Source organism: Lepeophtheirus salmonis, chromosome 10, assembly GCF_016086655.4.
Source record: "Lepeophtheirus salmonis chromosome 10, UVic_Lsal_1.4, whole genome shotgun sequence".
Classification (NCBI taxonomy): Eukaryota; Metazoa; Arthropoda; class Copepoda; order Siphonostomatoida; family Caligidae; genus Lepeophtheirus; species Lepeophtheirus salmonis.
The window spans coordinates 2,668,920-2,684,989 of record NC_052140.2 but is presented as its reverse complement, the minus strand read 5'-3'; the positions used below and the strand labels follow the sequence as shown (position 1 = coordinate 2,684,989).

At 32.6% G+C, this 16,070-nt stretch overlaps 1 protein-coding gene across 1 annotated transcript; it reads right to left on the bottom strand.

The window, feature by feature from the left end:
* Window positions 1-13,502: 13,502 nt before the first annotated feature.
* Window positions 13,503-16,027, bottom strand: LOC139904715 (uncharacterized; the record flags this gene model as incomplete). Its single annotated transcript, XM_071891343.1, is given in 3 exon segments — window positions 13,503-15,812; window positions 15,876-15,950; window positions 15,953-16,027. Coding segments are annotated over 3 exon segments (978 nt in total), but the record flags the coding sequence as incomplete, so codon positions are not given.
* Window positions 16,028-16,070: the final 43 nt, after the last annotated feature.

The following is a 16,070-nucleotide window of genomic DNA, read 5'->3' as shown; positions in this document are numbered from 1 at the left end:
TCAACATCAAAACAATCTTGATTACAAAAAAAGAAAACCACTTTATCATATTTATTCATTTATTCTTTATAGGCTTATTTTTCAATTTTTTTGGGAAGGGTTTGGATGCCCAAGTACTATAGGGTTAGTTTAGAGTAAATATGTCCAACCTTTGCATATAATGGGCTGCATTGCCTCATGAAATATTTTAATGGGCCACAGAACCTATATAAAAATGAAAAATGACTCCATAGAGCAAAACTATAAAATACATATTCAAATTTGGGCCATATATAAAATAAGGCCAAATATAACTTTTGAAGGACCAACTGCTTCAAAAAAATGTCCATCTCAAAACCCGTTTCATATATATATTGTTTTAGTTTGTTTTTTTGAATTTTTTGAAAAAAAAAAAAAGTTCTCTGTTTTTTTATAATTATTCAAAAAGACCTACAGGCCCTCCAGCCCATCCACACGGACGTCTATACTATTAGAGTCTCAAAAAATAGGAGAAGACGTCAAATATTGCTAACGTATGTATGTTTTAATCGCGTTCTACGCGTTTTGATGATAGTGTGACAATTTTGCCATAAAAAAACCCTACTTGAAGTGAGACTGAGTTGTGGGCCACAATGCAGATCGTGGACAACGGGTTGCACACCCCAAATTTCGAGTCTTTATTTGATTTAAGAGCCATATAATAGCCACGATATGACACCTTTCAACCATAACATGAAATAAAATATCATTATTTTATTTATACGATCCATTTTGGCGTATTTACGTGCAATTTGCGACGTACCACAAGGGCGAATAATATTAATTTGTTGATAGAAATGAACAAATATCTGTATAAGATCTCACATATAATCCACAGTCAATTTTTTTCTAGCTTGCTTTTGTATTGACAGGTCACATATAATCTATTTTATTTTGTACTATAGCTGATCAATAAATATATTTGTGGTGGCATCCCTGATTGCTGTATGATTTAGTAATATATACATATATGAATCAATATTTGGTATTTGTGGAAAAATCATCCCAGGTTGTTTGTATGTTGACGGATCTCAAATATGTACATATAAAATATGATTCTCCAAAGGATGGAGCAAGAGAGTAGTAATAACATATAATTCTTATTAATTTGTTAAAAAATGATGTCTCTTTTTCTCTTTCTATCTTATTTTCTCTCTCTCTCTCTCTGTTTCTAACATAAGAGGATTATGTATTTTTTTTATTTTTCCTTTTTCTTAATTAATAAATTTTTTCAAAGAAAAAGTTTTCATTTCGTATTATAATACTACTAATAATTACTATTATTATTTATTATTAGAAATAATTTGTTATAACCCCCCTCTATGTACGTATTTTTTATTTCTAATTAATTGTATGTATGTAAGAACCACTAATCATCATAACGTCATCATCTCTGGCCGTCTAGATTACATATCTTGTGTGTCAACATTAAAACAAACTTGATCCCTTCAGTAAATACTATTTAAATTCTTCTTTTTTGAAAAACTATGAAAATGGTTTTAAGCCGTGGGCGGGTAATTGTCAGGGGGAAAATTTCCTGTCATTGACTAGTAGTGATGGAACGGTTTCAATCCCAGTCTGCTAAAAATTCCAAATTCTCTAATATTTTGAATAAGAGTTATAAATACGGTTTTGCTATAAGTCCAAAGGATTCTATTTTAGGGGGGATTTTGGGGGGAAAAAATATATATTATTTTTTCCCCCAAAAGTTTACCGCTATTAAAAAAAAAACAAGTGCTATTTTCTAAAAATTAATTAATTCACAGCTCTTCACAAAAAATTCCTGAGTCGGAACTTAATTCCCAATAGGAAGGGGAGGCAAATTATGTAATGTTGACGTCATCGAAGCCGTCAGTAGGATTTTTTTTTTTTGAGGAAGGAGGCTTTTTAGAAAAAACAAAAAATTGTCTGAACTTTTTTGTTTACTTTTAAAACAGCCAAAATTGACAAAATATTCATTTTTCGACGAGACGAAATACCATTTTTTTTTAAATTGTGATATTCTGCAAATGTTGGAGAGGGCTATGGCCCCCTTGGTGCCTAGGATTCCAGCACCGCTGGTAATATTATAAATACTCGCTGGCGTACTCTATGCAAAAAAGGACTGATATGTTAGCAATTTGGCAATACATTAGATGAAGTCATTGGTTATTAGGTCTTTAAGTGTGAATCAGAGCCCACTCCAAAATATAGCCTAATTGCTGGCCTTTTATATCAGGACTGGGCAGAATGGATGCTTAAGGAATGCGCACCTAAAAAAGCTGTACACTGCTTTAGACATAATTTATATTGGAGTCTGGTCCAGTCTAAACATATGTGAAAATACGGACTAAGAATCGTAACGTTGTCAGACCGGTCCAGGATTTTCAGAACCCAACCCAACACGAATACATATATAACGATGGAATTTCAACTATGTTGTTGTGTTTTTTTTTTTGTGAAGGAATGATAAAATATAAATGGATTAAAACATATTACAAATACAACCTATACAGAGAGGGAAAGAAATTCTTTTTTGACTTATTGGTTAAAAGTCAAACATTTCCTTCAACAATAACAATAAGAGTACAAATACTAAAAAGATGGTCGATGATGATGATAATCTGATTAGTGCCTAGGATTGCTACACAAAACTCAAGTGTACAAAACAAGACATTCCAATTTCGTTATCTTCTGTGTTCACCCTATACAAATTCTTGATTCCCTTCCCACGTACGCAGACTCTTGCTATAGAACTTGGACAATTATACCTAATACAAACTAACAGTAAAGTGCCAAATAGGGGCATTAGGGAGCCTGGCTCATTTTTGAGAAAACCATGCTGGTTCGCTTTTGTGTTGACGGATCACAATTATGTTTCAGGGGAAAGATTTGTGAGTCCCCTATCTATATACACTGGCAAGACAGAGTTTGGGGGAAAAAAACCCCCATTTTTTCGTGTCATTTTCATCACTGTTTTTTCACCTGATGAATCATTAGTATGAAAGAAATAGATCCATAAAATATTTTTAAATTATGTTTCTCTAAAAATCCAGCTGTTTTAGCGAGGCTTTATTTCAAAATTAATGTGTCTCTCTGGCAAGTATGAGAGATTGGTAGTCAATTCCATCCTGAAGGCCCGAGCCATTCCTTCTGAACAGAGATTAATTGGAAGGAAGTTTGTTTTTCAACAAGGATGAAGCACCCAAAATATACATCTAAGCTCTGCAAAAACTTCTTGGAAAAGAAAGAAGCCTCACATCTTATCAACAATGTATCATCAAAAACTGTTCATAACTCTAATGCAATCAGGTATCAGTGAAAACAACAAAAGAGCCCGGAGAACATGTAGTTGGCATTGTGGCTTCTTCGCCTATAAATCCGACGAGTCAATTAAAAATTATCATGGCATAAATAATTAACGACTACCTCGTAGAATATACTTATATTATCTTTTGTAATTTGCCTTCCAACTGTAAATGATGTGGTCCAAGACTTATATAATACCTAAAAACGAAACGACTAATTAATTCTTGTGTGGCCCAGGTCTGATTCCTCCGCAGACCCGGGACTTGGAGACCATTGTTGTAAGCAACAAATATATGTATTAGATAAATATGCCTATTCCCACCAGATGTCGCTTTCAAACATTATAATTCCATGTACAATATAAAAGTATTCAGTACCTTATAGACGTTGTGGAAAAAAAGGTACTTTTAGTGGATCAAAGGACAGCTCAAAGAAAAATAAGAACATGGGGAACTTAATCCTCAACTGTAAGGAGAGGAAGAGAGAAAAAAAAAGAAGATCTTGACCCAATATAATATGTATGTATGTAGCTTCAAAAACAAAATGAATACCTTTTACCATAGGCGTAGGAGAAAATAGTTTTTTGGAGGGGCTACACAATTTTTCCCCCGAATAAAATTGTATCAATATTATCATTTTATTTTAGAAAAGACATTTATTTTGAATGTCCTTTTGTAGTAAAGGACATTCCTTCATGATTTTTTTCTTAAAGAAAGGTCATATATTGCTCGTATATAGGTCGTTTTGATTTGACGTCAACTTTGTTGATATTGCCATCTTTGGGGTTACTAAACGCCCTATTTTTATAACAATAAATACTCTTTTTTTTATATTCATACTAAGGATAATTGATGAGTATTTGCCACTCCTAGAGGACCAACAAATAATAGTACTCAAATCCTACTCTCTATCAAAGATAAATTCCTCCAACGCCTTGTTTTATTTTAAACTAGAACTTAACTGTAATTAAATCCATATACAACCGTATTTCAATTTTGTAGGTGATTAAAGTGGAAAGAATAAGATATTTTATCTAATGTTTCTATTTGAATCCTCCCTAATTGATCAGCAACAAAATTAATTGTGATTATCTAATGCTTTGTAGGGATTCAGGAGCGTCCACAGGGTTTTTTGGGACCAAAAAATATCAGGGCTTGAACCTAACAAAGATTTATTATATATCCAACCCTAAAATGTATTATAAATATATATTATGACATCGTTGTTCAATCTTATTTCCATAGTGTAGACAATAAATTAATAATTAAAAGAGAAAGAATGAGATATTTTACTCGAATTATCATACTTTTCTCGTCCATAATCAATCCAACAAAAACAAAACAAACAAAAAATTTTTTTTTGGACAAATTCAGACATTTCACTGAGATTTAGACTACATAATATTCAAATATTAGTATTTATCATTAACATCAAGTAGTATTCATTGAAGATTTCAGACTTTTTTATACTTAAAGCCGTTTGATAAAGTATCATCAATATTTATTGAAAATCTGTCCGTTTTATGTGGTAGCTTTACCAAAATCATTGAGCCTCCAAGATGGCGTTGCTTTAAATTATAATGCAAACTCATTACTTGAGTAAAAAAAGTTCCTTTGCATCTCAATTGTGGATGCGCAAACTAAAAACATATGATTATTGATGTTCTCCCTTCATGGAATTCTAAAGACCTAAAACAATCAGACAGAATTTATATTCCCACATGAGGGGAATACCAAAAGCGTGATTGGTTGGAAGAAAAAAGTTAGTCATTTATTACTCTATTCCTTCAAGAGAGGATTGGAAGAAGACCACGCTAAGCTGGATACATGATTACTCCATGTATTTAGACTTCCATGCCTCATCCCAACCCTCATTTTCTGTTTAGAACTGCATGCATCCTCTTAAGGATGACAAGAGACAAGAGCTTCTTTTGTTTATATGTACGGTACACATTAGTAGATAGATTTAATTATATTCATAAATAATTCAAATCAACTAGAAATTAAATTAACATAAATTATTTTTAATTTAATGCATTTAATGACTACTTAAGTCGTATTCCTTTTCCTCCCTCGTTACTCAGAAGTACAACCTCTTTGCCGCCTTCTTTTTCTTCTTTAGAATAAATATTATAATGAGCAAATCATCTCTCCAAGGGTTTGTTGAACTCCTATTTGAACCACCTTTTGATGCTAAATATACATTTAAAATCCTGAGGAAGTGTATGTAGACCTTAATATCTTGTTTACCCTTAAATCTATGTTTATAAAAGTGTGCGCATGATATTTAGCTGACAAAACTGTATACGAAATAATACAACATCCTTGAGATGCTCTCAGAACACGATCGTCGTGAATCCATTATTGTTTACCTCCGTGCCAAAGAGGCAAATAACATCATGGGTAATTATGATAGATAGCTTAAATTGGAGCGGATTGTTCAAATCGTGTAATTGTAGTCTGATTATTACGGGAAACCACGATTTTTAAGACCTTTATATTTTGGGCAAGGGAAATGTGGTCAAATATCTCGCCGCAATTGTGTAGGGCGTCTTGAACAAAGAGTTCAATGGACATAAAACTGTTGACTCCTTACTGGATTCCATTTTTTAGGGAGTGTACAACACGTACAAGAAGTTCTTTGTTAAGGTCTGTGCCGGTTTCAGGGCCAGGTTGAAAAAAATAAAGAGAGAAGATGTGTGAATTGCTTACTTAAATATCATTTAAAAAATTCATTTCCTTCTAGGCAAGTCCTACTTGAAGGGCAACGGTTATAAAAGTCAGAAATAATGAGATGACAGAAGAAAAAATTGGATTATTTATGTAATGCCTGGAAATAAATGTTTTTATATTAAATTGGGGTTGAAAAACAAAACAAAATAACCTTTATAAAAAGACCTTTTTAGGCATATAAATTGAGATCGAACAAAAAACCGTAATTAAATGACATATTGACACAGTTTATTAAAAAGCTCCCCAATAGCATACAAAGGTCATTTTTCGACAAAAATAATTAAATATTCACATCTAAAAAATAATCTTTTAACCTTGGTTACATGGAGATTAAGTATAAGTAAACATTATAGTCATACATTTACTGCATCTGACCTAGGAATGTTCTTTGAAGTCCATATACATTATGTGTAAATTACCAGGGTGCGAACCTACGCAAATTGAGTTCAGTAGATGAATGATTTCTTTCGAGTGCGTGGTTCATTGAGCTATATTGTTTCCTTTATTTCACTGGACGTGAAATGCGCTTGATGAATATAAACAAGGATATGGACTTGTTCAGTACACATGAACGTTGGCAGGATTATATTATTTTGTAGAGGGGGCGTTTGGTTTTTCAATTTTGTTTTTGGAAAAATTACAATTTTTTTTTCCATTTAAAAAATTGAATTTTTCTGATAAATAAATTTTTTGCAAAAAATTTTCTAAAATAAAATTTAATATTTCAAATTCTTTTTCAAAAATTTCAAATATTAAATTTATTTTGAGAAAAATTTCAAAAATCGATACCTATTTCCAAAAAATTAAATTTTTTGCAAAATTTTTTCTAAAATTAAATTAAATATTTCAAATTCTGTTTCAAAAATTTCAAATATTAAATTTATTTGAGAAAAATTTCAAAAATCGATACCTATTTCTAAAAATTAAATTTATTTGAGAAAAATTTCAAAAATCGATACCTATTTCTAAAAAATTACATTTTTTGGAAAAAATTTTCTAAAATTAAATTTAATATTTAAAGTTCTTTTTCAAAAATTTCAAATATTAAATTTATCTGAGAAAAATTTCAAAAATTCAAAGCTATTCACAGACAATATTTGTAAGTAAATTTGAAATATTTGAATTTTTTGGAAAATTAAATATTAAATTTTCTAGTATAAGAACCACAAATTCCTTAATTTGAGGGGGGCTACAGCCCCTCCAACCCTCCCCCTATGGACGCCCTGGTATATCAATACATATAGTTAAAATATGTAAAAGGACTTCCTTTCCTTTTCACACAGCCTCACTGACTTCATTTTAGATACTATTATAAAACTAATGGGGGAGGAAACTTGATCTCCTTGTTATTTAACAAGACATCTTTGTCATACAATTGTACTAATAAGGAAGCTTTGCACGCAATTTGATGATGACAAGGAAATCAGAATTTATTTTGGTGTAGGGTTGGATTCAAGTACAAATTTTTGAGTTGGATGCAGTTCGAACTATGGAGAATTATATTTTATTCATTATATAATAGCGAGAGAGTCCGCAGAGGATATTAAATGTCGATAACTTTAATAATATATGGAGATAGGGATGTTAATATCACTGCTAAATTGCAGTGAGTGTAAATTTAGAAAAAAAGTATTTGTTAGTAAGGGTAGTAGTCATTTGAGTGCTCTTATTGATTATTCCTCACTATTTTGAAATTTCTAACATATCAGCGAGCAAGGAGCACTATCACTCATAAGGATTTCAGTCAGCTGATAATTCGTCTCTCAATGTTACCATGAGAGTAGTGATGAAAATCGTGTGTATTTTGGGCATTTAAAAAAGAAAAGGAATTCGAAAATAAAGATTGGCAATTTATTGAATGTTTTAACTGTCATGACGTTTCATTAGATCAGCACATATCAGCTGTGGTAAGGGTGGAGGGAGAGAAGGAAATAAGCAAGGATATTTGGTGGAATTACTACGATGTTAATCTCCAATTCTAATCTGAGTCCAACAAGGACATAGAATTGTAACTCCACAACAAATCCTCAGGGGTACACTGTGTCATTTATGAGCACAAACGAATCAGGTTTTGACTATAATTGAATGTAGTAGGAAGATGTACTACTCAAGACGTAAAAGAAAATGACAAATAAAAAGTACACACAATTTACATTACTTCTTACTACTAAATCCTTATATACAGATTGACACTCCCGTTTTCTTTTTTAATATGACATGCTGAGCCTACACCACATTAACAGTAGTCTCACAGCTCCAAGATATTGAACGACCGCTCAAAAATGAGTCATTGACAGACAAACAAACATTGTTACATTAATATAGCTCCATATACGTAGTTGTTGTTCCGTGTCTCGGTACATATTATAGTCTAGTCGAAAAAGTATTTATACCTATGTTGGCACAGGAACCGATACGAAAATATTGGTATCGTGGCAACACTAAAATGTAGATGATGTTTCAAGAGAGAAAATTATGTTGTCTGTAGAAATTGAATATCCCATCTGAATAGTAAGACATTTTTTTCTCTCTCTCTCTCTCTTTATTTCCTTTTAAATGCGCGTTGATCTTTTTATTTTGTTGTTGTATATATACATACATTAGGGTGAGGTGTGTGTGTCCAACAAATTCTTACATTTTGAGGGGTAAGCTTTTTTCCTAGTGTGTATGGAGCTAATTCATATTTACCTTGAGCATAAAGATATTTACGAAAAAGCAACAAAAAACTATAGAAACCACATTATTGGAGCTTTGAATGTGTCTATCATAGATATAATAAATATATTTTTTTAGATTGAGATACAAGGGTTAGAAAATATTAATGTGATTTGCTCAAAAAAACTAATTTTGGAACTAAAAGATGGACAGAAGTTTCAATAAGTGTTCATATTTATAAACTGTTTTATTGGCCGTTCTCTCCTATCATTTTATAATAAATTGTTTTTCATTTTACCTTCATATTTTAGGGATGGGTTTTACCATCAGTTTTATAGTTTACTTTTTTCTAAATCGGATCGGATTTGTGCTCAACTTAAGTATAAAATTATATGAGTTTCATAACAAAAGTAAACTAAATTGTTTTATCTTAGTATTAAATATCGTCAATTTCTATTACTCAATAATTCTTATTAACCCTTTAACTGTACGCCAAATCGCATTTAGTGTAATCGCCAAAATTAAACAATTATTGAGTATTTTAACACATCCCAGAAATTTGAATAATAAACCTATTATTGATTCAAATATGTCTAAGAAATATTGAAAGGAAATTGGGATTTTTTTCATTTCTTGATCTTTGTTTCAGATTGTTTGCGTGTTAACGCAGCACATATTTATATAAAATGTCACAGTTGGGTTATTTAGGAGACACAGTAGTACTATTAAAAGGTACATCTTGTTTGGTGGATTCAGGCTCACCCTAATGGACGTAAATATATAATATATAATTGTATTTCAGGAGAGTCCCAGGGTATGATCTATGTATGTAAAGACTGAAACCTGAGATGAATTTATTCCATTTTCTCTCTTTTCGATGAAGCCTTACAACACATAACACAGGAGGGGGGTACGAATACAACAAACTGAACATCGACGACTGTCTTTTTGATGCTGATGATTTCTACAGGGAGACTCAGGATTTTATGTTTATGAATGCATACATGGGATGAATCATTGTACTTTGAGCCTCTCTGTCGTTCCTATAAACAAAACGGAATAAAGTTTCAAATAACCTCCTCCTTTTTTAAAAGATAATAATAATTAATATGTTTTTTGATATGAATAAGGGTTTATTGTTACAACTTCATAATAATAGCAATATCTAATAAGCTTTCTAAATATTATGTAGGCGGTTTATCGTTGTTCATAAAGTTTACGATGGATTTACAAGAGGGAGGGGGGGAAGAGGGGGTTAGATATATATATATATTATATATCAGAAAGGGGACTTAACAGATGGAAACCTTTGCTTTTTTTTTTTACTAATTGGCCTCATAAAATACTCATATATATATATTTGTTTTTTTTTTGAAAAGCATCATTTCTCGAGGACCAAATGTTTAATTATCGGGATGCATTTAAATAATTAAAAGACATATTCGTGCACATGATTTAATTATCTTAGATTTGTATAAATTAATTATTTTAATGAATCCTTTGTAGGCTCCGAAAATTGCATTTAAAGATCGGCGAAATTCTCGATCAATTATAGAACAATGTAGATTATATTTGAAAGACCATATCGGAGACAAACCAAGTTTCATTTTTATCAAATGAAGGTTTCAAACTATAGCTAATAAATACTCTTAAGCATTTCAGAAGGAAGGCGATTTATTTTATCCATTGCACTTGTTAGAAATTTATAAGAAAATAGTATTTTTTTAAATTACTATTATTAAAAATATTGCATTAGCATCGGGATTTTTTTTTTTTTTTTTTGAATTGTCCCATTGCCACTTATTAAACAGCATAAGGTAAAGGGCACACAAGGGGTTGATATTTTGTTCTTTTACAAAACAATTAAAACTTTTTGTTAAAACTATAAAATAATTCAATGCAGGATTTTTCCATGAATTTCTCATAGGTTTAAAATCCGGAGACATCTCTCAGAATCCCAAGAAAGGAACACTAACGTCTTCATAAAGGTACAGTCTAGTTACTATAGGACATTTTTGAATTTAATACCCATTGGAATTTTAGAAGGGCCTTAGTCCTAGAAGCATTTTCTTTTTCTATTATATTTTATCTATCAATCTTTTGGTTTCTTTCCATGGGATCACAGCGCTACGCTGTTAGTTAGTTGTTTAGTATTTTTTTTCTTCTTCAATGCTCAAACGTTACTTCTTGGATTATTCTTATTATGAAGAAAGGAAATAAAAGGACATTGCCCAGTTCTCACAAAAAAATGAAGAAAAATGAAATGCATTCTGAAGAAGAAGAAAGAAACAGATATACATATACTTATAGTTGCACAAAATATGCCCTGCACCTTTATGAAATATGAAAAATTAACATGGCAACCCTGACATTTTGAAGAATATGTTGGAGTAGAGTAATTCAGCTGTCATGACATTTCATTAGATTGACTACAAGTTAATATGAACTAAACACTAATTCCACTCCGTATATATTTAAGTCATAGACAAGAATCACAATGATGTCGATTCTCAATGCTATTCTGAGTCTTTTTCTAGGTTGTCAGCACTGTCTTTCAAGTTTGAGCGCAATCTGTAGACTTGCTCCGCGATATTTTGTGGTAACGAAATTTTCTGTGCTGACGCGTTGAAAGTGTTAGAAAAAGATTATGGTAAATCCGTTTTATCAAAAACCCGTGCATATAAGTAGTTCAAAGAAGTCAGTTACTCAAAAGTAAAGGTGATGCTCATCTTTTTCTTTGATAGCTGCGGTCTCGTGTATCATGAATTCCTTCCAAACCGACAAACGGTTGAATAAAGAGGTCTTTTTGGGTGCACTAAAGCGTTTGCGTGAGAAAATTTGTCAAAAATGGCCAGAATTACGGAAGAACAGCTCGTGGATTTTACACACCATTTAACGCATCCTTGCACAAACCAACGATTGTGAGCTAATTCCATGCCAAACACCCAATAAATACCATCGATCAACCACCATATTTACCTGATTTAGCCCCGTGTAGCTTTTTTTTATCTCCAAACTTAAATTGCCACTCAGTGGAACCCTTTTTTTTTCTAAAAACATTAAGCCCCCAAAATTATAATTCTACGGACGCCGCTGTATAAACAGCAATTGGTCCTATGTCGATCCTCAATTCTACTCCTAGTCTAACAAGGATAACTCCCCAAGAAAAAATCCTCAGCGTCACTCTCAATCATTCCCGAGCACACTCACACAAGTGATTACGTTGTACTGAGATGTTCTCTCTTCGATAATTATGATGAGAGCTGTAGAGATTTAAATACATTATTCAAATTGACAAACTAAATAAATAACACAAAATCATATTTTATACAACTCTAACTCAATGTATTCATAGGGTTTACCATTTACTACAAATACATTTCACAAATTAATTGACTATTTATCAAAGGTTCAATGTTCATACAAATTAATATCCTTTTCTAATCAGTGAAAAGTGTCAAAAATCCATTGTTTGTTTAATTTATATTATCAGACGACTCGAGATCCCTAAAGGATTAAAAATATATATCAAACTGAGTACCATAAAAAACTAGTTTTTATATGAACAATATGTTGATTCAAAGTCAATTCATTCCTAACTCAGATTTGTTCCCCCCTCCGTATTTGTCTTTGTTGAATTACTGTTGTTTTTGAACACGGAACAACTTTTTTTATTCACCCATGAAAAAATAGATGTTTTTTTGTTTGCAAAAGACGGGCGGTTCCTCGGGTAGGAAGGCTTCAACCCCCATTAGTGGAAGAAGGGACAAGGGTAGAATTTTTGTTTTTTCATTTACCCTTTCGTTAGTTATACTAACGTAATTACTTATCTGGGGTTTTTACCCACACCAATATCATAAAAGCATATGTTTCCTTAGAAAAATGCTATATGCATGATACAACTAATAGGGTTGTTGGGCCGAACTAATTCGGTCTAACAAAAATCACCAGTCCAGGATTTCCAAACCGAAACCACCAACAAGAAACATATACTAATCCTCCTTTTTGGCTATATAAACTATCGTTATTTTTAGGAAACATTTGCTGGACGAGTCTCGAAAACTGATAGTCCTACGAACCGATATGACTGGTACTGAACAGATTAAATATGAACCGACACAACACTAAATGTAGTAGAGTGAAGATTTGAAAAGAGAAAAGAGTTGCAAAAATCATTCTCTCGAACTCAATGTGCGTAGGTTCGCGCCCCGGTCCTTCCTAGAGAAGGAAATATACATTATGTATAGTCATGAAAATCGTGTCTATAATGGGCATGTTCAAAAAGAAAGAAAACAAAATTGAACATGGACAATTTGAGGAAATTTTTAGAGGAGATCAGCTGTGATCCGAAAATGAACAACGGCATTTGATAGAATGGCTCCTATATCCATCCCCAATTCTACTTTGAGTCCAACGAGGACTTAGAATTTTACCTCTGCAAAAAATCCTCAAGGTTACGTCATTTTTAATTCTCAGGATTTAGATTAACGTTTGTAAAAATGGACTTCCTTCAAAGCCGATTCCTAGATCAGATGGAGTAAATGTATGTAGTATTATCATGTTTACTTATACTTAATCATTGCACCTGACCAATTAAAGGAAAAACGAGTAGGAATGATTCTACCAGAGCTGGATATTCAAAAATACATTTTCCTCAGAATGCCAAACTACCATATAAAATAACTAGTCACCTCTCTCTACGCAGGGAACCTTAGGTCTCTGAAGTGGGCAAAACCCCCAGGAAATTAAGAGAGGGTCAATATCCCTGACGAAATAAATAAGTAGATAGCCTCTACTCAGAGTATGCAATGTTTTTTAAAAATATATTATTTTAATATGGTGTATGTATATAAAAATATGAAAAACGGCAAAGAAAAATAAAAAGGTGAATGAAATAAAGGTAATACAATCAATAAACACTTTTTCATTATAATATATAATATCAATATAGGTATATATGTAAAGGTATATTTGTATATACAAAAGACATTTAATATATTGTAGATATAATGAAGAATATTAATATACACTCAAAAACCATGCCACAAAGATTGATTTTTTTTTTTGACTATTTTTTTTTTCCATAATTATTATCATTAATTAATAAAAATATATAAATAACTTTTTATTTTTGCACTCGTGTGTATTGTGTGGATATTATTATTATAATTAATTAATGAGATATGTGATTGCGGTTATATCCCTATAGCGTCTTCCAGATTCATGCAACGACAGAAATTATAATCCTTGTCACTTGATTAGGGCAAAAATGTCTTTGTTTTTTGAAAATTGGTCAAAATCAAAGATTTTTGAGCTTTTGGTTTGGACATTTGACTGAAAATTCGTATTGATTTATACTTGAAAAAAAAAAACCAAATGATTTTCTCCATAGAACCAATTTTGTAACATTTAAAAAAAAACACGTAGTTTGAGCACTTTTTTGATGAGGCAATATCCTCGCCACATCAATCCACAATGTAAGAAATACGCATTTTTTAAATTTATTTATTGACTATATAGTTGTATGCTGTGTCTTTTTGAGCTACAAGATTGTCAAACTCCTCAAATCCAGGATTCGTTATAGGGATATCTGCAGAGATGGGAATATTTATTCTAATGACTCTCCAAAGCGGACAATCTATTCCTATCCCTACGTCATTGTAAGAGACGAAAAAACCCTGTGTGCGTTTGGATAAATACAAAACCAAGCAACAAATACCATCAAAAATAAACAAACAGGGTGTGTTTATCGTCATGAAATGTGTGTTCCACAATCAATATCATTATTTCACTTATATTTAGCGTCTTTTTGTGCAGGAAATAGAAAAAAGAAAATTTATAAGAAAATGTGATTTTTTGCAAAAGGTGAAGAAGGTGAAAAGGATTGATTAATTGATTGATTCACCCTTTTTCATCTTCTTGATAAATGCATACTTGAGCTTAAATAATCATAAATGATTATAATCCTCCTTCATTTTTTTTTATTTTTTTACTCTTATGTACTCCAAGGTCAGGTCCTTTACTTTTTTCTAAGGGGTCTTGGAGTAGTTTTTTCTGTAGTTCAAAAAATGTGGAAAAAACCTGTGAGTTAAATGACAAAGAAGAGAGAAAGCCGGCAATGGTATGGTTGTAAAATCAATGTGCAAATAAAATATTATGTATTTGAAAAACTGGGAGATATAAACTAATTTGTGTTTCCTTTCAAAAAAAAAAAAAAAAAAAAGGAAAAAAAAATGAAGTAAGTGCATCATCAAAAAATCATCATCAAATCAAATCAAAAAATTAAAATCACTACAAAATTTGGTATCGCTCCTGACAAAAAGACTCATAGTCCGTGGCTGCTGATCCTGTGGGGGTCGAAGGTGAACTCGTTCCAAATCCGGGTTGTCTTCCTGTAAAGACAGGATAATGGCTTGAAGAATTGGCTGCAGCGGCGGCTGCCGCTGCTCCTGCATAATTTCCGTGCGCCAAATGATTGGTACTACTGTTTTGAAGCGAGGATCCGAAATATGATTCCATGGCGTGTCCAGTATGATATTGATGGGGATGGTGGGGGTGGTGATGGTGTGGGTGTGGGTGATGGTAGTAGGGGTTATAGGCAGCAGCGTAGGGGTTGTTATGTACAACACTATTGGCGGCGGCTGCAGCAGCTGAAGATATCAATGTCTTTTTCTCATCATTTGTGGCATCCTCTGATGAAATGGGCGTCCAGAAGTTGGTTGCAGAGAAGTTACCGCCATGTTGCACTTGCTGTTGTTGTTCTGAAGAGATGGAGGCATCCCCTGCTCCGTTCAAATCGGAGGACGTAGAGGATGATGGGGTGGTGGCATAATCCATATGGGTGGTTGAGGACGTTTCTGACTGCTGCTGGTGTGATGGCATGGCCAACAATGGCGGTGGGGGTGGGTGGCCTAGACTCTGAACGGAATGGGACGTGGATGAAATGGGCGAGACACTCTCATCCCGCACGGTGGTTGTGGGACTTGCAGCATTTCTTTCTATTTTGGGCGTCATTTTCTTGGACTTTTTAGAATTGGAATGAAGGATGGCGTCTTCGTGAGAAGACGTGGAGGAAGAGGCTTGTTGGCGGCATTTGGCACGGCGATTCTTAAACCAAACCTAAATAGAAAAAACAATTAATAGTATTACGTCATCATGGGGAATGCAAATTCAAACTCTTACTTGAACCCTTGACTCGGGTAAGCTTATTTTCAAAGCAACTTCTTCTCTCATAAATACATCCGGATAGCGTGTTTTTTGTGGAAAAGAGACTCTAGAATATCCAATTGCTGACGGGTAAACGTGGTTCGTTCCCTCCGTTGTTTCTTTCCTATACATATTCGAAAAGGGAAAAAGGAAGGATATTATTTGAAGGGG